The sequence below is a fragment of the Callionymus lyra genome, chromosome 7 (assembly GCF_982586985.1).
Source record: "Callionymus lyra chromosome 7, fCalLyr1.hap1.1, whole genome shotgun sequence".
Taxonomy (NCBI): domain Eukaryota; kingdom Metazoa; phylum Chordata; class Actinopteri; order Syngnathiformes; family Callionymidae; genus Callionymus; species Callionymus lyra.
Genome location: NC_141824.1, coordinates 19,914,417 through 19,937,830, shown reverse-complemented (window position 1 = coordinate 19,937,830; position 23,414 = coordinate 19,914,417). Strand labels below are relative to the sequence as shown.

The following is a 23,414-nucleotide window of genomic DNA, read 5'->3' as shown; positions in this document are numbered from 1 at the left end:
TTGAAGACCAGAGGAGACGGAATCCTGTCCGGCTGGGGCGACCGCCGTCCCAGGGTCCCGCTCTCGTAGGGCCTCGGCGTCAACAGGCTGTAGTTGTAGTGATGGGACCCCGAGCGAGCGGGCGGATCGAAGGAGGACGTCGTGGGACTCATGGTCGGGGACTTGTCCAGGGTTCTGGGACTTCTGTCGTAGCGCGTCGGGGAGTTCCGGCGAGCGGATCGAGGCGAGTGGTTGGGGCTGAGCTGATTGGGCGAGTAGCTTCCAGGGCCGCCTCGGACGCCGGAAGAAACGCTCGCGGCTGAACGTGGGATGGAGTCCGTGGAGTAGAGGGAGCTGGAGCTGGAGCTGGGCGAGAAGGACTTTGAGCTGGACTGAGTCTTTAACTCGTAGGGACTGGGCGAGGGCGACCGCTGCCTCTCTCTGATCGGGGAGGTCGTCTGTGGACAGATGTGAAAGTTGATCCTCAATTAAAACAACAAGTGTTTTCTACCAAAAAATGTATAAAAAAATTATAATTTTTTTTTTATTTCTTCACTTAAATGAAATATACAGAAAGAAAACTAGTGGGAAATTATTTTTTTAAATAAAATATATTAAACATTTTGATTAAAGGTTATTTGGCAAGACTCTCTCAATGATTAAATAATAATAAATAATGGCTGAAATCATTAATAAGTATAATTCATTTAGCTAAAATATAATGTTTTAGAAATATTCATGGATTAATTATTCTAATAAAAACAATACCAGCTTCCAAAAATGGTCATTAGTTTGATTATTGGCATGTTTATTTGAATTAAAATAAATTTGAATTTAATTTTAAATATATATATATAAATGCATTAAAAGGCCACAAATTGAATGAAATATTTTGTTTAAAATGTTTTAGAGAACAAAAAATACAAATATAATAAAAAGAATATAAGACCAACAGCATTAAGAATTAATTTTATTATCATTTGTATTATGAATAATCTTTGTAAATCAATAAAACTAGAAACATAAAACTATATAGGTGATTTCTTAATGTAAAATCAAGAAAGGAAACTTAAAAATATTTATAATTATGACTTTTTATAAAATCCAAATACCTGAGCTGATCTCATTTACTGCCAATAGGTGAAGGTGCAACATTCTGCTGATAACAGCTGTAGCCGAGCACAAGAGACGAACTCCCACGAGTACAACCGTCAAATCTCTTCAGGTGAAGCTCTTTACCTTCACGCTGTCCGGAGCACTCGGCGTGGCCTCGCTCATGAGCGAGTTGAACTCCTTGGACAGCTCGTCAGCCATCGCCATGGAAGCGTTCAGGTCTTCGTCCATGGTCTGGACTGTTGGGAAACCGCCAGTTAGAACAGGAAGTGACATCACAGCCATAGACTCTGAATGATTAAACTCACACATGCTGCTGCCGAAGTTCATGGTGGCGACTTTCAGGTGCTGGAAGTGAACAGAATAAGAGGCTGATGAAGTGACTATACATAGAAGGACATGAGAATCTGTACATTAATCTACAGTCTCAGTGATGTTAATGCACTCAGAGCTCAACGGTCATCCCAGCAGAAAACCTTTCAATCGACTCTGTGATGTCATCACCATCAGTCTCGTGCGTCTGTGCCGCCCACAGCGATGCGAGCGTGAATCAGCGTCTGCCGGTGACTCATTCACATCGACAGCCTGTTTCAGAAACGGAGCCGGTGAGACTCCAACATTCCAGGACTGATGGACACGCCATCAACCGACTCCCGAGTCTGTGGGTTTGGGACATAACGTCTGTAACGTCTGCTGACTCAGCAACAGTCCAGGTGTAGGTGTGACGAACATCTTGTAGTGGATACTGAGATTTTAACTCCTTCTTGTCATGGATGGACATCCTTTAGGTGTTCATGAAAACAGAAAACCATCAACCAGGAATGATCTATCGGCTTTTGTTTGTCGATATGTGGCTGAGTGGTGATATTTAGAGAGAAACTTCTAGTGTACTCAGACAGATCATAACTGCACCAAAGAGCTCCAATAGTACTTTAGAAACTCCCCCCTAAACGGAGCAGAAATAACAGAAAACAATTTTACAAAACAAGCGTTTTACCTGCTTAAAAAAGGTATTGTTTCAATTGAAAAATTGCACTGCATTTTATATGTTTTTCTGTGAAAGGTGCTTTACTAATAAAGATGACTTAGTTTTCTAAGTAATATTTGAGTCATTTTTTTTCAGCCCATTTTCAGTGCGTAAAGAAAATCATATACCTAGTTATGAATTCTAAATTTATGTTAAAACACTGAATTATCAAAATTGGATGGAATTACTTATCCTATATTTTTTTAAGACAATTTGCAACAATTTTTCACGATAGCAAATTTAAAGTTGATTAATAAATTCAAGTTATTCAGTTTATGTTAGTTTTGAACCACAGCATGAAGCGAGAAGACATAAATGACAAAAGCTTCCTGAATCCATATGGAACTACAGAGTTTTGCCAATATCTTCTGACCAAATCTGTGATTTGTGTCATTAATGTCCTTTTATGACGTTTAATGTTGACAAAAAATACAAAATAAACCAACAAGGGGACAAAAACCTCACCTCCATCCAATAATATACATTATGGTAACGATGTTAGTAGAAACCTCGTAGACATGCGTCCACATCCTCTTTAATGTCAGGATTATATTCACGGATTGATGTTCAAATAAAAAAAAGTATAAAAACAATAGCATGAACTGCAAAAAAACTAATTTAACTGAATGAAATAACATCTCACCATAACAGCACAAGAGCTCTGGACTGTTTACAACTACATGACTGTATTTGCTTCTATGTACGGTATATTCGATTGTATTTTGACTAGTCACACGCTAATGTTATTTCAGAGAACGTATTTTTCTAAATTAAAACACAGGCAGTAATAATAGACAGAACATTTTTTAATGTTATGTGTGGCTAAAAGTAAAGCCTCGGTGTGTTTACTAGTACTCTGGCCCGGCTGTTCCCGTAAAACTGTCAGACCCAAGCGAACATTCCTCACCGACTCTGTGGAACATTGGCCAGAGGGGATAAATAAAAGCGGGCCGGCTGACGTGCACGGCCAGATAAGAGCCAGCGGTCACCCTGGCGGTCCGACTGCAGGCTTGACCACTCACATTCCTGAGCCGCTCGTCCTGAGAGCCCTTCACTCCATCACAAGCACTGAATCACAAGGACTAAAACTCGCAGTTTCCTGGCCGGGAATTAAAGGACCCCCCGCCTCCCCCTTCCTCTTCTTGCCCTTCCTGGAATGGCTTCTTTTGTTTTTTGTTCCTTTATTCACACAAAGGTGCTTTTAAGCAGGACTGATATACTGTGTACTCGCCCAGTTCCTTTGAGTCGAGGATTCCCTCTGCCATGGCATCTTCATTTGTTTTTTAAATACATTTACTGTACATTAACTAAAGGAGATTTCCAAAAATTCCTGCTTCATCTCTTTACTGTACGGGGGCATTAACTTGAACAGGTCATGGGAAAAGGAGCACAAAGACCCCCATTAAAGTTCAAAAACCATCCACTTTTGATTCTCTACCAGGCTTGTCCGAAGTCCAGGCCGAGGGCCATTTGTAGCCCTTGAATTAATATAATGTGGTTGCAGACTCAGTTATATTCTATAGAACTGAAGCAGAAAAATGGTAATAATTAAAAAGAATAACCTTTTTTTCTGTTTTTAAATATGGGCCATTTTTTCCCCCCGTACATTTGGCCCTTGTTTGTTTTCAGGTCATCAAATATGGCCCCTTTACTGAAAATGTTGGGACACTCCTGATTAAAACCAAAGGGAGATTTCCAGATTTTCCATTTGAAAAACCCCACACCCTGGAAATTTAAATAGTTTAAATTTAAATGAAATCTATACTATATTTAAGACATATAGGTGGAAAATTATTTGCATCATTTAATTCATAAGACCCTTAAACGGTCTCCTCTGTTTTGGCGGTTATTTCGATTTTTCTGGGTATTTTCAGCTCTCCAAAAAAATCCTGCTTTTACTTTACTGTGACTTTGTATTAAACTTGAGTTTCTCAAAAGACAAATGGTCTTCACAACTGTATCGTAGACTGAGAGCGAGCAGACGTTGAGAGGCAAGCGTGGGATCACTGTCAGATCATAAACTATAATTTGGTTGCAGGAGGGCAGCAGGGTGTGTCCCGACTCGCTCTGCAGGCCGTCACTCCCTCTTTCATTCCTCTCTCGTCTCGCACTGACACATCACTCTCAAGCTTCACAAATGACTCGCCAAACCAGTTCAAGTGTTTCACAATGTCTCCTCGGTTATTTCTGCTGGGTAACGTCGAGCCGGCCAACTTAAATAAAGGGATAATTACCTGTAGAATGTGTCCTATAATCACAGTTAAGCAGCTCATTATGTCGAACTGTTGGATATTTTCATCTCATTTTCTCACTGATTGATATTTAAAAAAAATGACACTGTATAAACAAGGATAACAGTTACTATAATAATAGATAAATTATCATTTTGGTACATCATTCAGTTAGTTGATGATTAAAATTACAAGATTGGAACTGATTATTAATTATGTACATTTGAATTTGTTTAATGTTATTTTGAGGTAACACCGCAATAAATGAAAAAGTAAAAGAGAGCAGCTAAACATCATCAATTTCATTATGACCAGTAGATGAAGCGGACCACAACAACAGTTTCTGGTTTCCTTTGTAGTTTTTGAAGAATATCATCTGTCTTCAACCTTTCCTGGAAACCTTTGTTTTCTAAAACCAATGGATTACACCTTAAGTACAGTGATGTCACCTTCCTCCGACCTGTTTTGCATATAAATAAGATCCTATAAATCGAGCTTAATCCAGGTAGTACACTGCAAATACTGCAAAGTGTTGCCCAGAAAGACAAATTATGATGGCCCGCAAGAATTTAAAAACAATTAGTAATTCCATTATCATTTAGTCCATAGGTCCATCATAAACTAAAGAAAACAAGCATTTATCTTATGGACTACTACTTATCTACTATTATCAGTAATAACACATTTTTTGACATGTGACTTGGAGTGTTTTTGACACCCCTGTTAAAATTTTAATGGATTACAAACCAACCACCACTTAACGCCCGACAGGGACCATCAGTCATTTCAAACCATTAATCATGTGGTTGGCATCTTCTCAACCAGCGTATTGCACAACGGTACCCTGGGTTCAGATTCCACGTCAACATCTGCCACAATAAGATAACAAATGTCTTCTTGCTAAACCTGCTGTTGTCGTTCAACCTCTTGTACAATCAGTTTCAAGTCTGATGGAACAACATGCAAATTTGCCGATGCTGTAATTACATACGTTGTTTCAAACTGTAAACTCATACTTATAAAACAACAGGTGCAAAGCAATGCAACAGAACTATTGTGGACACATTCTCATCCACACTGATATGCATTCTCTTCATAGAACATAGTTGACAACCAGATCTGAGTGATGCGTAACAATAAAACGCTGACATGTCAGTATTCGCCACTTGAACATGTTTGCCTCCAAGCGGAAATTAAAGCCGAACAAACAGGCGGGAGTAGCTGTGTAATCGCAAGTAGAACAACCTAAAAGAACCTAAAAGAACCCTCAAATCCACTGATAACGACCAGTTCTGGGCGGGTTGAGATTCCTCCCCCGTGTGTTTCCTGATGACTTCTTTTCGTTGGCACGATCTTCTCGATAGATCGAGACCTATAGGTGGTGTCATGTTCTGTTTAAGCATTTTTTAAAGTGTTCTAACCTGAGAACTGTACTCCTGCCAAGAGCTTGGCTCACAAGTCGGGGTGGAGTCTGGTGCAAGGTGGTGATGGGAAAACATTCTTTCATTACATAGAGGCACAATTGTAGGTCAAGAGAACGATTGAACTCGATTAAACGTGCCGACGAATGGCTCTTAAGCATTTAAATATATTACAACAAATCAGATTCATTTCAACACTTAATGTTATTGTTATTTTTATCTTACTAGTGTAATTATGTTGTGTTTATCAAAACCTTAACTGTTTGCGGTATTTATTGAAAATAAACATATATTTATACAGCTATGAAAACTTGTTTCCTTGCATTGTTCAAATTGCTGTTTATTTCAATGCCTGGTAAAACTAAAGGTAAATTTGTTTGGACAAACATAATGATAAAAAGATCAATTATTCCTAAAGTTTTATTAAAGAGCTGATATTTAGACATGGTTTCACTAAGTTCTGACATCAATAGCTGTGATCTTGTACTGAGACAATTATTGGCTGAAAAAGAACCTTGGATTGAAAATGAAGGATGTAACTTAAATTAATAATAATTAAGAAATATATTTCTTTTGTGTGTTTTGTCTTTGTGCAGCTGATTATCAATGTAATTTTTTATATTCTATTCCAACATTGTTTTTTCAAACAATATTTCCAATTCCAATCTTCTTTTTTTCCCCAGGCAATATGTTTTAAATGCCAATTTAAGATGGTGGTTTTTTTAAGTGCGGGATTTTAAGGATTCCATGTTTCTGGTAGTCACATGACACAGAGTTACTAGACTAGTTGTTTAACGCCCTTAACAGCATAAGTAATGCGCCTCCGAGTCTTTTCTGATTCTTAAAACAGGGAAAATCTATTTCATAAAATACCCACACAAATAACAGGAAGTGATGTCAACCATTATATGACTTGATTAAAATGTTTTCCGTGGTCATAGTTAATGTGTGGTCATCTATAATTCACCAGTAATACACAATTATTAACTTAATTATTATAATTATTAAACATTTATAAACAAGGACAAAACAGCAAATGGTCAGAATGTCTGAGATGTGTAGTTGGGTTATAGCGATTTAGATAATGTGAATGATGAAAACAAACCTTGTGTTATCTCAGAAAAATGTGAATGTTATCTCAGTAAACGACCTCCCTGGCTTCTAGAAATACATGTGCGTTGATGGAGGTCATTCATCTTGAAACAGAAGCAACACACGGGATACCACAAACACCTTGACCCTAAAATAACACAAGGGTAAACAAAAACATTTAACAAATATCTCACTCTGAACCCGTCGTGTTGCGACATCACGCCGAGTTCAACCAACAAAGTCAAATTAAAGAGTCGGTTGATGGTTTAGGAAAGTGTACAAATATCTTGAACTTCCAGACTTGACACAGAAACTCCACCCAGTATACGTTCATTGCACCACACCTTTTCCTCAGTTAGTCATTGGAATTTCTAACCTTTCTACTGAACTGAATACACAATCGAGAGTGCAAAAACACACACACACACACACCGCGTTAACAGTCACTTCCAAAAACACTCCTGCACAATCTCGGCTGAGCTCGCGCGTACATAAACTACTATTAAACCCGGCTTCACATCTAATCCCATGAACGTCTCCCTGCAACTTTAGCAGCCGACCGTGAATGTCTCAGAGCTGTATTACATTTTTGTAGAGCCCAGTCTGCTACGTGTCCCCTTCTGAAAGTTTGTGCCTTTTTTTTCCCAGCTCGGACAAATGTATTTAAAGCTCAGGTCAAAGGATCACGACTTCCTGATTCTCCCGAGGAATGAGACAAATTCTCAGAAACATAATCTGAGCTGCAAAAGTGACAGTGATCAGAAACTTTCTTTTATGATGCAGATGCTGTTTATTATCTATACATCTTTCAATCTTAAAGAGCAAATCATTTAAGTAAGTACATTATTTGCTTAATTTTGTTGAGGATGCTGTCTGGAATATGTCTTTATGATGTGGGAAACTAGCAACTAAAGCTGTTTATCGATGGAAAATGATCGATACTGGTATTGATACTGATACTCCTCACTCCTTCAAGAAACATCTTATGACTTTCCTATTCGTGCAGGCTTTTCCCTGATTTTTCTGGGAAACCTGTGTTTTTCTCTGTGTTATCTTGATATTTTTAGTATATATTTTTAGAGTATTTTTTTGATTGTTTAAGCGCTTTGTGAACCTGGTCTAGAAAAGCCCTCGATAAATATAAATTACTTACTTACTTACCTACCTTCACTTAGGTATCATCTCCTGTATAATACTTTTTAATACCATTTTCACAAGATAAATTCCAACCAAATATATAGTGATAGTCTTGATAGTAACATATATCTTTGTCCCTTATCCGTTTTTCTTCAGCTAAATCAACACATTATCAAGTTTTATCATGTGTGGATATCGAAACTGGGAACCGACAGAAAAAGCATGTTTCAATACTACCGAAGCATTTCGCTGAACCATCTTAGCTGAAACTGTCGCCAACCCAACATGGAGATGCTTAAACCATTTCTGGACTGGATCTTGTCGAGCACCGCTCTGTAAGTGGCGACAGATAATAATCGGAAATTTCAGACACCTCCATAACTCAAGCAAGATCTGTTTCCGAGCTATTTTGATAAAAGACAGTGATCAACGCTGATAAGATCTGCTTGTTTTACAACACTTGTTATATGACTTAAACGGCCAGAAAGACTGCCAAAGCATTTAGTGTCACAGGTGCCATGTAACCAGACTTCCACCCTGGAGCTGAGGAATGTTCGAAAGCTCTACAAATCTCCCAAACATCCCTGAGCCAAATTAGCCAATTCCTATCCTGGGTTGAGTTCAGACCTGTCACCCTTGCTGAGCCAACAAGATGACATTGTCTGCCAAAATTGTTTCCGAACTGAATTGCTGCTCGTAATGTCTGGCTTGTCCAGTTCCTACTGAGTCACTTAAGGGAATACGGACAGGGATTACACTACGACTATTAATATCAGCTCACAATATTACGCTATGTCTACGGATGCACTTTATCAAATAAGTGCATACAATACTATGCTTGGGAGAACTTTTGGACCAATACTAGCAAAGCACATAGAGTGTAGACAAGTTGCTTAACAATAGTTATTGGGTGACGATTATTATGGACTTCATTTATTTTATCTCAATATTTATTTCGCCTTTCAATTAATCATCTAGAATAATACAATTAAAGTTTTTAATTTCCGGAAGAATATACGTTCACGACCATATATTCATATATTATATTATATATAATAACCATTTCTGTTCAATAAAGTTCTATCCATCTATCTATACATGTATACAAGTATATGTGATGTGGCGTCATCACAACCCAAACTTGAACAAGCTACAGATCATTTTCTCAAGCTTTAAGAAAGTTAATGGCTGACTTCACTGGTCAAATAGAGTCATGGTGGTTGTATTTCGTGGAGGAGTTTATTCGTCCTAAACTCCAAGGAAAACTATTTTTGGTGAGTCCTTCCAGACGTCCAGTTGTGTCCACTTCTGCGGTGACGGGTAGAAATAGTAACATCTGATGTTCATTATATACTCGTCCTACAGTCTTTTATCTTCACTGCGAAGTTTTCCAACTTGGATATTTTATACTGAGTTTAAACTCCCTCGACTCGAGTCGAGAAAAGTTGGTGAAAAACAGAGTCTAACGCAAGTTTGAAACCGGGATCTTCCTCCTGCGCACACGTAGAAAAGCGTCTTACCTCCTCGCGAAGGAGCTCGATCCGACTCGGAAAAAATCAGGGGTCTGGACTCCGGTGTGACCCTAACGGTCCTTTAGTTTCTTCTCGCTCCCGTCTGGTCCCCAGAAACTGTGGTCATTTATGAAGCAGTTTCGTGAAGGTCCAGCCCCTCTCTTCCTCCTCCCCCCCCTCCTGTCTGGTCGTCTGTCTGCACCGCTGTAACCCGAGACAGGTGTGCTCCTCACAGCTGGCCAGGTGATACATCTGTCAGCGTGTACTCAGAGTTTTACTGACATCGACGCCCATGACATCGAGTTTTTTTTTACGCCCTCTTACTGCACGGTGACTCCTTCAAATGCATTGTAAAAATATTAAAATTTGAAAACAAAATGCACGTTTCTTTGTCAACGAAAATGTTTGAGTCACTTGAAAAATTGCCTGTTCGATGTAAAATCAACTTGTTTTAAATGTATAAATATGGTGATTACTCTTAATATATTTGATCAGACCTCATGGATGTGGATGTTATTATTTTTCTTGAAATGCTTGAAATTGTGGAAAGTCCTTACATTATATTACATTAAAAAAACAACAACTTTTGATTTAGTGTTGAATTTGATTAGTCGTCTCAACAAAGAAGTGATTCTGATGGGAAAAAGGAGTTTAGAATAGAGTTCATCTCAGCTACTCTGAGTCTCAGTTTACTATCGACCCAGCCTGTGACTCTATAGCCAACATGTAAGTAAGTAAGTAAGTAATTCTTATTTGTATAGCGCTTTTCTAGACCAGGGTCACAACCAGGGCCGGGTCTAGGCAGGGGCAAGAGGGGGCCTGGCCCCCTCAAATAAATGTTGTGCCCCCTCAAACGTACATGTAAGTAAGTAAGTAACAGCACAATGCCCCCTCAAGATTTGTGGCTGCCCACTCATACATGCCTGTCTAGACCCGGCCCTGGTCACAAAGCGCTTAAACAATCAAAACAATATTCAATAAAGTATATATTTTAAAGATCAAGATAAAACTGAGAACATCACAGAAGTTCCAGAAAATCAAGGAAAAGCCTAAACAAATAGAAACGTCTTAAGATGTTTCTTAAAGGAGTCAGTAGATCCATCAAGCGCAAAGAGAGAGGAAGATTGTTCCAAAGCTTAGGAGCAACAGCCTGAAAAGATTTACTCGATTAAACGTGCTGACAAATGTCTCTTAAGTATTTAAATATATTACAACAAATGTTCACTTTACATCAGATTCATTTAAAAACTAAATGCTATTGTATTTTATCTTACTAGTGTAACTATGTTGTGTTTATCAAAACCTTAACTGTTTGCAGTATTTATTGAAAATAAACCCATATTTATGAAATCTTATTTCCTTGCATTGTTCAAATTGCTGTTTATTTCAATTCCTGGTCAAACTAAAGGTACATTTGTTTGGACATGTCTACAAGTGTACATCTACAATTGACCTTCAATTATGGATTCATTTATAAGGTTGCTTCTAAAGATTGATTTTACTGCATATATTTCCACACCTTTCCTTTTTTTTTCATGTTAGAATAGAATAGAATAGAAAAGCTTTATTCATCCCCAGAGGGGAAACACACTTTCACAACAGCGCAGTTGGGAAAAAAAATAAAGTGCAAGGAGAAAGAAATAATAAAAGAGATAGTACAAAATAAAATAAAAACGATCTTAAGAATATACAAGTTATTTACAAAATTAGAAATTGACACTATTAACAAAATAAAATAGAATAAAAATAAAATAAAATAGAAATAAAAAATGGAAAAAAATAAAATAAAAAATAAAAACACACGAGAAGAAAAACACACTACGGATTAGCATCAGGATATTTAAAGTAGAGAGTTAAATATCCTGACACCAGTTGGGATGAAGGACCTTCTATAACTTCTATAAGAATTCTCATAGTAAACCGCAACACAAATATTTACTTTACAAAATAAATATGAAACAGAAGCGAAACCACCTTGCAACAATACATTTTGAAGTTTTGAATCTTAAATATAAACTGTAAAAAAAACAACTAATATTAAATGGATCAATTGACGTTTTACAAAGGGTGAACATAAGCGTTGGGACTAAAAGTGACTAAGTATCTTATCCTCAACAAAGGGGGAGGGTGGGTGAGAAAATAGTTTTATATATACAAAAGTTTAATTTACACAATATAAAAAGACTTAGGATGTGTCAGTCCAAGTTGAAGTCACGTGATCTGTGCTCGCCCCGCCCTCAGTGCATAGCTTCCGCCAAGATGGTTGTCGGTGCTTTTCCCATCGCCAAGCTCCTCTACCTCGGAGTGAGGCAAATGAGTAAGCCTGTCGCCAATAGAATAAAAGCTGGAGCCCGGAGCAGCGAGTTTTTCAAGAACTATGTTTGTCTACCACCAGCACAGTGTAAGTAGCCGAGCTAACGTCTCCCTGTGACCGCTACACCTCGAGTCGGACAGTAGCACAGGAGCTACCGCGGTTCAGCTTAGGCGTCCAATAAGAATTCAGCTGTCACCGCAATCGGCCTATCATCTTCCGGGGGCAATTTTGTTAGCCAATGGAAAAGCGTAATGGGCGGGTCTTAAATGTCATTGCTAGAGTAGCATTTGTTCTGCTAATGTTGCTACAAATACTGACATTGAATGAATAACAAGCATGAACATCAAATCTGAGATCATTATTTTGTTTTTTATTTATTTTTTATTTATAGTATAACATTTAAATACAGAAGGCGACACGGGACATAGTCAGATTTAAATACCTCCGATCACTTTGAAACTTTTGAAACAAATACATATTTCTAAAAGTGACATTCGTATTCATGGAAAGTGGCTCGTTCTAAAAATAAAATAATCTAAGATAAACGATTGCAAAACAGTTATTATTACAGTTATTGGGGGGAAAAAATGTTGGAAGCGGTCAATGAATGTGATAAATCTATTTATGTAATTATTCAAGTCAGGTTTTCAAGTTCAAGTTATTTTATTGTCAAATATACATGTATGCAAAACATACAGCATAGATTAAATTGTAGTCCTTTCAGACCCATGATGCAAAACATGAAGTAAACATGTTGAAAGGACATTAAATAAGACATTCAAAAAAAATAATCAAGATTCTGTTGTTGTGGTTTTATTATATCGATTTATAAATCTATTTTTGGTTAAATAAATAAACAATGCTTTGTCTCATCGAGAGAGAAATGAAAAATAAACCATTTATACATTCTGGCTTCTTATTTGCCACTTCATGCACCTCTACCCGCTTTCAATGCTCCCACCTACTGGCCAATTGTGATATGATCCAGTTTTTAGGCAAGTAATACAAAAATATATAGTTTTTGTGAATTTTGTAATTCTGTTTAGCAAATAATGATAATAAAAAACCTGCCTACTTTAAAGCTTTAATGATCAAATGTCACAAACGGGGCTAATGATGAATTACATAATGGATATATAACCCTCATATAATTAGGTTAATTTGTGATTGTCTAATGTACACTATCGGTAATTGTTTGTCCTATGTCAAGGTGGTGTATGCCGTTTTAATTATTTCATCCTTCCAGGTGCGACATACTTCCCATCATGTCATGGCAAATCAATCTTTCTTTTTAATACGTTGGTCCGCTTTAATATACGCTATTGAGAAGCCATGAATACTTCCATACATCCACAGACTCGCTGACTTTCCTAACCTTCTGAGAAATTTCTGCTGACTAGAAAACCATGGTCTCTGATTTAAAGTTATTGATTTAATCTTAGCAAATTCAAAGATAAGTGCACAAAAGCCGTCTGGTTTTAAGTCTGGAATTCCTCTCAGTCTGTTGAAACATAATAAACTATTTTGTTCTAAATGGTCATTGTTGGTTAGTTCAACCTCTTTTGTAACTTAATTTATCTTAATAACATTGTATTGGAATTCGAATAAAACACGTTATTATACAGATATAAAACTGGTTGTAATAATTCTCAAAGTTCCTTTTTAGGTGTTATTGTTACTATGGTACTTTTAAATGACAATGTGTTATCGCATTGTGTTTACAGTTCCTATCTTTGGACCATGATCTCCATGTATTGACACAAAAACTAAATTTCATATCCCACATTCTTCACAGTTTACCACTGGATCGAGATGAGGACAAAGATGCGCATCATGGGATTTCGTGGTGCCACCATCAAGCCACTGAACGAGGAAGCTGCGGCTGAACTGGGGGCAGAGCTCCTGGGAGAGGCCATTGTCTTCCTGGTCGGCGGCGGGTGCATGGTGCTGGAGTACAGCCGGCAGGCGGCGAACGCGAGGCGTAAAGAGGAAGAGCTGAGCGAAACACTCAACAATTTACAGACTCAGTTGGCAGAACTTGAAATTACCTCAGAGACTCTTAGCGCTCAGCTCAGAGAAGTCAACCGACAGCTGGTATCAATACCAGTCCCTGCCAAAAAATGACCCCCAAACACTACAGTATGCCAGCTGTTGATAAGCACTTGACCAGGTTCTGATTCCTGTGATGTCACTGGGAAAAAATGGGCAGAGGTTCTCGTTCAAAGTGAGAGTCAATGATCAGTGTGTGTTGGGAAGCAACTAGCTATGATATTCATAGTCTGTATTCAAAGTTGCTCTTGCCTGCTCCATGTAAAATAAACTGTAAAAAAGATTTTCAATAAATAGTGTTGGTGATTACTGTGTTAATGTATTTGAAAACTTTGCTTTATTAATCAGGTGGACTTCCTTTAGAAACCTCTTGTGTTGACGGGATGACAAATCCTAGTTGAAAATAAAAAAAGGAATCAATTCTGAATCAGGATTTTTTTTTGAGTCTGATGGAAAAACGCTTTGGCTGAGTCGCATTGACCATTAAGTTAATGGGTGGGTTAATGGCCACCCGGTGAGCCTACAGACAACATGTCTGTAGAGCACGTAGAGTACATTGTTTTTGGGCAATATTTATCTTAAATTAGGTCCAACATTGTTTTAGGATATCTGAGATTCTGAGAGACGAGATTAAAAAAGTTTTCCATCCTGACAATTCAAATGTCTTGCTATTATGTTCATTTTTTGTCTTTTATTATGAATTTATTTATAATGTTGCTTTAAAGATGCATTTTATAACCTTTGCTTACTTTTTATATTTTCACACCTAGTCCATTTTTTCATATTAACCAATAGGAATTCTCATTTAAAACCGCGACACAAATATTATATTCATATCTTTATTTACCATTCTTATTGGTTGCCTTTGTCTAGCTGATATATTTTGTTGGTGTCACTTGGTTGTCAATAAACCTCTCCACAAAACATGGGTAATCGTTGCAACAACGTTTCTCTTTGACTTTAAACTAAGATAAAAGAAACACCGTAGGCAAACATCGTCCCTACGTCACTTCCGCCAAGGGACTGCCCCGAACATGAACTTTAATTATATTAACGTATTTAATGGAAGAAATACTTTAAAAAACACAATTACATGTTAACGGTTAATTTAAAATGAACATGAATTTCAAAAAGATGTGTTCCTGAGATATTCTATCAGCGTTTACTATTTCCTTGTGATGCGCGGTTCCGGTTCATGGCAGTTGTTGGTCGCTAGGGGGCGGAAGTGTCTTTTTCACGCTACAACCGTTGACCCGCGAGACTCGCGTAAGCACAGGTAGGCCTCCGCCGCTTTATTTCATTTAAAAAATGCAAAACACTGTATCATAACGTAAACCACCAATGCGGCAAATGTGTAATATTCCCATTCGGTTCTGTTTATACTGACGTGTTTTGCTAGTGGAGACTGTAGCGCTCTTGCAGTCGTTGTTTGTGTTTATGCTAAGTGCTAAATGCTACAAGCGTTAGCATCGAAACCTCAACTTTAATCGATTACGTAAGTAAACATGAGTTTTGTTTCGCAACTAAAGCAATGTTTTATATAAATATCATGGCGCATACATAGTACTTTGCACTCATGCGTTTTTTAAAAGGCAGTGCGCGCGGACTTGTGTTAAATGTACAAGCTACTGTTTGCTAGTTGGAGGCGCGCTGCAGTCATCCATTCATAAGTGGGACGTTGGACTGAGCGTCACTGTTTTGTGTTGTTGTTTTTCCCAGTTGAACACGAAGACGCGGCAACACCACAAACACCATGAGTGTCGACGTGAAGAAACTGAAAGTCAACGAATTGAAAGAGGAGCTCCAGCGCCGCGGCCTGGAAATCAAAGGCCTTAAGGCGGAACTGGTGGAGAGGCTGGCGGCCGCGCTGGAGGCTGAAGCCGAGGCAGATCCAGAGGAGCAGGCGGAGCAAGGGGAGGCTGAGGAGCAGGAGAAGCAACAGCAGCCTGAGGAGGATGAGTTTGGACAGGACGACCAGGAAGCCGAAAACGCTGAAGATCAACTAAGTAAGTTTGATTCATTATTCTGGTTGGTTAACTTGTGTTTATTTGCCAACAATGTTACTTAATGTGGACCTTTTCCTTAATCTCCTGTTGTGTTATCAGTTTTATCTTGCCCTTTAAAGTATAAACTTTATTGAGTATTGTTTAAGCGCTTTGTGACCCTGGTCCGGAAAAGCGCTATACAAATAAAAATGACTTACTTACTTTTTTAATGTTAAAGTTGCTTGTTTCAGTTAAAAACTGCTTTGCAAATGTAAAGCAAATTATTTTTTATTGAGCAATACCCTATTTGTATATATGTATTGTATATAACTAAGCTGTAGAGTGTGAAACTCTAATTTATTTCCTTATATATGAAGTCCTGAATAAAACAATGCTAATTTAGTTTAGTGGGTGTCTTAAAGTGATGATTCAACCGAAATTCAAATTTCACTCATTTGCTACTCATTTGGGGTCGGGAGAAAAATAATTAGGGTTGATCTATCTTTAAAACAATTGTGCTTAATAAGTAAAGGTTGCTGTTTAATCCCAGAAATGTTTTTAATGCAAATGCAGTTGCATTATCAATTTATTGACATCTTAATCTTTCTCTTAAAATCACAGATGACAGTGGTGAAGGTGATGCTCTCCTGGAAGAGGAAAATGAGGATGAGGGAAGAGACTCAGGTGGTGACTTTGAGGAAGAGGAGGCATTAGCTGAGCCAGAGGAAAGCCAGGAAACCTCAGATTCTGGTGTACCTGACTTCACTGCAGATGTAGAGATGCCCAAGTCAGAGGAGAAAGAAGAAGAAGAAGAAGCAGCAGCAGCAGCAGAAGCAGAAGAAGAAGAAGGAGAGGAAGAAGACAAAGAAGTAGTAGAAGAACCTAAACCAGATGAGAAAACCGAGGAGGTCAAACCAGGTTTGTTGTGAATTTGACTCGGCGGAGGTGATCCGTTTCCCGGGCTTGACATATCTCTGCTCGTATTTTTTTCATCAGAGATCAAAGTTGACATAAAAAAAGAAGATGAGCCTGAACCGATGGAACACAGAGAGCAGGAAGTTCCTCAACAGCAACGTGGCCAGGATCAAGTCAAGTCAGAAGGGGACCGACATAGTCGTAAACGTCCCCACGATGACAACAGAGGCTACAACTACTATGAGCACAGAGAAGACAAGCGGTATGCTGATCATTAATATATTTAAAATTGTACTCTGTGTGAAAAGGTGTAAGTGTCTTCTTGCCCCACTGGTGTTTAGGTCCCGCACACCACAGCCCCCTGCTGAAGATGAGGAAGAAGACATTGATGACACCCTGGTGACAATTGACACTTGTGAGTATTCAATTCAATTTGTTATCTTAGAGAAATTATTTAGATCAAGTCCTGATCAGAATAATGTATCCTGCTTTCCTTTAGACAACTGCGATCTTCACTTTAAAGTGTCACGGAACCGCTACAGTGGGTATCCACTCACCATCGAAGGATTTGCATACCTCTGGGCTGGTGCAAGGGCCTCTCATGGGGTCACCAAGGGTCGTGTGTATTACGAGATGAAGGTAATGTTGGCGGCTTTTAGTTGCTACACAACTTTTGTTCCAATTCACAAGTTAATGTTGGCCTCATTCTTCAGATCAATGAGGAGATAAATGTGAAGCACCTGCCAAGCAGTGAGCCAGATCCTCATGTGGTCAGGATTGGATGGTCACTCAACTATTCCAGCACCCAGCTTGGTGAGCTGCTACTTATTTTTTCTAACCGGTGTGGCTAGCTTTATTGAGATGTTTCTCGTTGTAGGTGAGGAGCCCTTCTCTTACGGTTATGGAGGAACGGGCAAGAAATCCGAAGACAGTAAATTTGCAGATTTTGGCGAGAGATTTGGAGAAAATGATGTCATTGGCTGTTACATTGTAAGTAGCATCATCCGTAATTGAACTGTAATACTCTGACCACAGATCACAACTTGATGACAATTTAACATGTTTATTTTTGAAGTTGACTGATGTTAATTTTCTATTCTGTGTTAGGACTTTGACACTGAAGATGAGGTGGAGATGTCCTATTCCAAGAACGGTGTGTCGCTGGGTGTAGCTTTTCGTGTGACAAGGGAGGATTTGGCGGGCCGTGCGCTGTTCCCTCATGTTTTGGTGAAGAACTGTGCCGTCGAGTTCAACTTTGGGCAAAAGCGCGAGCCGTACTTTGACCCACCGGAGGGATACACCTACATCCACAACGTGGCCCTCGAAGACAAGATCAGAGGCACCAAAGGGCCCAGCTCCAAATCTGAATGCGAGGTACAAAAATCAAGTAGTAAATCACTCTATGTATTAATACTAATGACTTAGTTTATACGTGTAAGATTAAAAAAAAGGGTTGTTTTATGGTTAAAGTACATGTTCAGCTTAAATTGTATTTATTGAATTAGACTTATTAAAATTAAATTTTCCTAGTAAAGTATTTTTAGATGAATGGAAATAAAATGAACCTGTTACCATCACTGCTTGCACTCCAGATCTTGATGATGGTCGGTCTGCCTGCCTGTGGAAAGACTACCTGGGCCATTAAACACGCTGAAGAGAACCCTGAGAAGAAATACAACATCCTTGGCACCAACGCCATCATGGACAAGATGAAGGTGTGTATTGGGTTAGATTGAAGTCGTGAACAATTGACTGGGTCGTGCTCACTAGTTCTTTGGACTTTGTTCAACAGGTGATGGGACTTAGGCGCCAGAAGAACTACGCCGGTCGCTGGGATGTTCTCATCCAGCAGGCCACCCAATGTCTAAACAGGCTGATCGAGATCGCTGCACGCAAGAGACGCAACTACATCCTTGACCAGGTACTGAACCTCTCGCTTATTACTCTGCTCTATCACTCACCACAGTCGATGTTCGCTGATGTACACCCTCTCTAATGGACTATTTATTTATCTTTCAGGGGTGCTCTGTATTATTTAGTAGAAGCGTCATTGATATCACTCTTGTCACTTGTTGTGTATTGTAATTATGCAAACGAAACTTTATTAATGGCTCTTATACGTGTCAGAATATGTGTTCAACCCTCCATATATTTGCGACCTCTTGTCATTATTCAGTACTGTATGTGTTGTGAACTATGTACAAGTAAACCATGACTATGTAAAGATGTTGAGAAACAAGTAAGCTCTGGCTGGTGAGTAAGAAAACACCTTCTGTTGCTAAGTTAAAAGACAGCTGATGGCTTTTTAGAAGCTGTTATATTTGAGTTACGTGGAACTTTTAAGTGTGTTTTTTTTTTTTGATAAATTAATTGACCTCCAAGGTAAGTGCTCACTAACCCACACGTTTTCAGAACCAGTGTTCAGCTAACGAGCTTAAAGGTAGGTGGGTCAAAAGTTGGTCTTAATCAAAGGATCTGTGAGTATTGACAGGTTGGTTATTTATGTTTGTCTGTCTTGGTGGGACTTGAAGCCACAACCGCCAGGTGAGTACAGGTGAGTGTGGGGAACCCAGTAGATGCGTTAGTAACGGCTACTGTTGAAGATTTGTCAATCCGATAGTTGATCATGTTGTGTATCCCTTGAAGTGCGATCATGCGTCAGAGAGGGCAGTTCATGACATCGTGATATTTTCAGTAGTTAAAAATGATTTGCTGATAATGTATTGGACTGCAACAAAAACTTTAAATTGTTGACAAATTGTCCAGCTACTAAACGGCATGACTTTTTTGTTGACTTTGCTAAAGAGTCAACGAAACTCGCTTATTTTCCAAACGGCTTCCGTCAGATCTTTCCTTTCGCCTTTTTCTCGCCAGTAGATTGTCGATCTAAATATGGTAGTGTTTGATTACGACGATCGAGATGTAATGCTGTGAAATCCCGTCTGCTACGTCCGTTCTACACCCATGCGTCGCGGGTCAAGAGTATAAGCGACCGTCTTCATTGTTCTACAATGCTCCTAAATACTGTTAGCTTCGGTGGCTTTGGTCAGTTAACCATTTCTCCGGACGCTCGCTTAAATTGTGTTCCCATTCTAATAATTATTTAAATGTACAGAGTCTTGAGTCCAGACAGAAGGCACAAATTTGTTTGTGGTATTAAGTATTTTATCAGAAAACCTATACTCTCGATTATTCCTATTTGATACACTTTCTATTTATCAATGTAAGCGTCATTTCCAGTTCACATATGTGTGACCACAGTAAAGATTTGTTATTGTGATATTTTGTGATTTATTTAGTAAAAGCCAAATGGTAGCGACGCAAAGCGAAAATACAGGAATTGCGTTACGGAAGATATTTGACTCGGTCGATGCTCGCTAAGCCAACTGTGGGTTCCCCATTAAGTGTCAATCATTAACCCTTCACCAGCAGTCACAGGGTCACCTGGACGCGGACACCATCAGGTAGGTCTGTTAAGTGACGAGAGGTTATTAGCTACAGTGACGCGTAAACCGAACAAGCGTTAGAGTGACAACCAAAACAAACCTCTCTCACTTGATGATTGCAGGGTTCCAGCTTCCAGTGCAAAGCCGTTACAAGTAAACAATAACAAACAAGCTTCTACTTCTTTCTTGTCACCATTGCTAGACAAATGTTTATGGATCAGCAAGGAGACGAAAAATGCGTCCTTTTGAAGGTTTTCAACGCAAGGCTATTGTAATTTTTCCCACGGACGAGGATTTTAAAGAACGAACATTAAAGCAAACCAATGAGCAGGGGAAGGATGTGCCCGATCATGCTGTTTTAGAAATGAAAGGTAGGAATGCTGTGGAAAAGCAAAAACACAAGATCTACTTTTTATTTTTTATTTTTCTGTATGTTGTCTTTACAAATCAAACTTGGAAGATGTCCCTACCCCTTACCTCCCATCATAGCCTTTGGCCAGATATGAGACTTGGAATTTTTTTTTCTTTTTTTTTTTTAAAAACAGTCCACATGAGTTTTGATTGTTCCTCATATTGCCCTCTACCTCGCACATTCCATACTGCTTATTTCAGACTCACTGCAAACCAAGACCAGTGGCCTTTTTCAGGTCATGTGACGGTAAAAATGGAACTTGTTCTGAGTTGTGAATAATTTTTAAAACGTTCTTGTCAAGTGCTTGGTTTGCAGTGTGCTTTCCTCTTCTCACCATCCTAGTTATCCAACATGTTACCCCCTCCCCTCCTTCACATCTACTGAAGACTCCCCACTCTTGTGTCTGATCTCGCAAATGTTTCCTCCATGTTCCTCTGGAGGTGACGTTTGTTTCTCTGTTCTCTGCCATCTCCTTTCATCAGTCTGCTTTTACTTTTCTTTGTGGTTTACTGCGCCTCTGTATGATGCTAACTGTTGTCTTTCTTGTCTCCCGGTGGTGTTGCTGCTTCTGCTCTTCACCACATCCCCTCCCTCCTCTCATCTGTCTGTCTGTCCGTCTGTCTCCTCCCGGATGGACCGTCTCTCTTCTGTGCTCACCTCTTTCACTCCAACAAGCCAACTTTACTCTGCCCGAGCCCTGTGATTTCCTGGAGGACGTGACGGTGGTTGATTTGGAAAGGGACGAGGCTGAAAAGCTGCTGAAGCAATACAATGAAGAAGGTCGCAAAGCTGGACCGCCCCCCGACAAACGCTTTGACAACAGGCAGGGGGGGTTCCGCGGCCGGGGCGGGAGTGGTAGCTTCCAGCGGTACGACAACCGAGACAGTTCCAGAGGCGGATACCCGAGCCGCAGTGGAGACAGTGGGAATGGATACAGAGGTAGGAAGGTTTTTTGTTTTTTTTTCTCCTCGTCTGGTCTACATCCTTTCTCTCTTTGTCTATCCAGCCTATAATCGTGGTGGTTACAACCAAAATCGCTGGGGTAACAACGATCGCTATGGAAGCTCCGAATCTCGTGCTGGATACAACCGCAGCCAGTCGCCAGCACAGAGTTACAACCGTCCCGCTCCATACAAGGGAACCTACAGCCAGGTATTGAGAGAAACTCATGTCAACAAACTGAATATGTGGAAATAACCTTACCGTGATCTTTCACCTCCAGGGCTACAGCCAGAGCTACCATCAACCCTACAACCAGGGCAGTTACAATCAGAACTACTACAGCGGTTACAGTCAGTACCCGGGCTACAGCCAGAGCTACAGCCAGCCACCTGCCACGGCACAATCGTACAGCCATCAGCAGCAGCAGCAGCAGCAGCCGCCACCTCAGCAACCACCGCCCCAGCAGCAGGCGCAGCCTCAACCCCAGACGGCCCAGCAGCAGAGCTACAACCAGCAGTATCAGCAGGTCAGTGGCAGAACCGATAACAAGTTGATGCTATTTGTAATGAAGAGTTTAAACCTTCCTAATGTCAGTAATTCCAAAGAAGGCAGCAAGTTTATGGTCTGTTTTTCTAATATTTGATAGCAAATGTAAATAAAATGTATTATTATTGTTATTATTATAATATTGAACTTGAGATGCATGTTTTTAAAACCTTTGTGATAAAAAATTAACTTGTGGTTTCCATCTCCAGTACGCTCAGCAGTGGCAGCAGTACTACCAGAACCAGAACCAGTGGAACCAGTATTACAGCCAGTATGGCGGGTACCCCGGACAGGGCAGCCAAGGTTCCTCAGGAGCCCAGTAGTAGCCTGACAGCCGCACCAGTGGTACCTTGACCTGCCACTGACCGTATAAATTTGTACATTTCCACCGTTACGTCTATGTCAGCCTCCATCTCTCGTCGTGGAACACAGAAACCATATAAAGTTAGATGTCCCGATTTTATGTTATTCATTTTTGTTTTTGTATTTTTCCGGAAAACGTCTTGGGTGGTGAGACGGTAGAAGATAGATATCTAAACAAATCATGAATGTTATCTATTATGCATACGATGTGGACAAATAAGCTGCCACAGTTTCTACAAGAGATCGGTTGAGGTGTAGAGGGTGCTCTGTGTTCAGCGACCGGGCAGATGAGCCTGAATAAACCTGCTTGTTATCGGAAAATGTGCATGCTTTTTACTTTCATTGCCCCCTTTTTGTTTTACACTGAGCTCATTTTATTTCCTCCTTCTAGAATTCAAAGACGAAGGGAGTGTTTTATAGATGTCAATATTAGTATTTAAATGTCAATTGAACGCAATATTTTACCACTATTATTCCATAGTTGTGTTTTTTTTTTATTCCCTGTGTGATTGCTGTTAATTTGAGTCCAGTAGACAAATCTTCATGCGTCAAACCCATTTTTTCTACTCAAGTTTGAGAAATTCTGACTATTAACCCGGCTTCCTTGTCTTTATACAATAAATGCAATTGTATACTCTGAGATATAAGTAAGACTCTTTTCTTTTCTTTTTTTATGGCCTCTTAAAACAAATGTTCTAATGACAACTACTTGATCTAAAGGGGGATGTGTACTTAATTTCAAATTGACTTGACTTGTGTACATGATTAAAATGTTCAACTTTTGATCTAAAGGATTGTGTGAATGTTGTTTTTAACTTTACAAGACTAAAATTGCTGATAACCTGCAGTTGGTGAAACAAAATAATTATGTGGTAGTTTGAAATGTAAAATTAGTGGCTGCTCAGGATCTGATGCACTTTTTGTTATATTA

The 23,414-nt window shown here is 39.3% G+C and overlaps 3 protein-coding genes across 3 annotated transcripts in view; 2 read left to right on the top strand and 1 right to left on the bottom strand.

Moving 5' to 3' along the window:
- Nucleotides 1–9,670, bottom strand: part of ppp1r13l (protein phosphatase 1, regulatory subunit 13 like) — an 18,902-nt gene extending 9,232 nt beyond the window's left edge. The window contains exons 1-4 of the mRNA XM_087795529.1: nucleotides 9,521–9,670; nucleotides 1,401–1,440; nucleotides 1,219–1,331; nucleotides 1–437 (exon numbers count right to left, since the gene is read on the bottom strand). The exon at nucleotides 1–437 is cut by the window's left edge and continues 44 nt beyond it. Coding sequence (XP_087651655.1) covers nucleotides 1–437; nucleotides 1,219–1,331; nucleotides 1,401–1,422 — 572 coding nt within the window. The 5' untranslated portion in view covers nucleotides 1,423–1,440; nucleotides 9,521–9,670. The remainder of the gene's footprint in view (nucleotides 438–1,218; nucleotides 1,332–1,400; nucleotides 1,441–9,520) is intronic.
- A 2,078-nt stretch (nucleotides 9,671–11,748) lies between these two features.
- opa3 (outer mitochondrial membrane lipid metabolism regulator OPA3) lies at nucleotides 11,749–14,168 on the top strand. The gene is made up of 2 exons (XM_087795527.1): nucleotides 11,749–11,912; nucleotides 13,621–14,168. Exons 1-2 carry the CDS (start codon nucleotides 11,771–11,773, stop codon nucleotides 13,947–13,949), a joined length of 471 nt encoding a protein of 156 aa, XP_087651653.1. The 5' UTR covers nucleotides 11,749–11,770; the 3' UTR covers nucleotides 13,950–14,168.
- Nucleotides 14,169–15,049: 881 nt separating this feature from the next.
- hnrnpul1 (heterogeneous nuclear ribonucleoprotein U-like 1) lies at nucleotides 15,050–23,123 on the top strand. The gene is made up of 16 exons (XM_087795139.1): nucleotides 15,050–15,150; nucleotides 15,594–15,880; nucleotides 16,481–16,777; nucleotides 16,856–17,036; nucleotides 17,116–17,189; nucleotides 17,274–17,413; nucleotides 17,488–17,587; nucleotides 17,652–17,764; nucleotides 17,882–18,148; nucleotides 18,367–18,489; nucleotides 18,567–18,695; nucleotides 20,423–20,591; nucleotides 21,308–21,571; nucleotides 21,639–21,784; nucleotides 21,855–22,100; nucleotides 22,330–23,123. The coding sequence occupies exons 2-16, from the start codon at nucleotides 15,628–15,630 to the stop codon at nucleotides 22,441–22,443; spliced, it is 2,616 nt and encodes an 871-aa protein (XP_087651265.1). The 5' UTR covers nucleotides 15,050–15,150; nucleotides 15,594–15,627; the 3' UTR covers nucleotides 22,444–23,123.
- The last annotated feature ends 291 nt before the right edge of the window (nucleotides 23,124–23,414 follow it).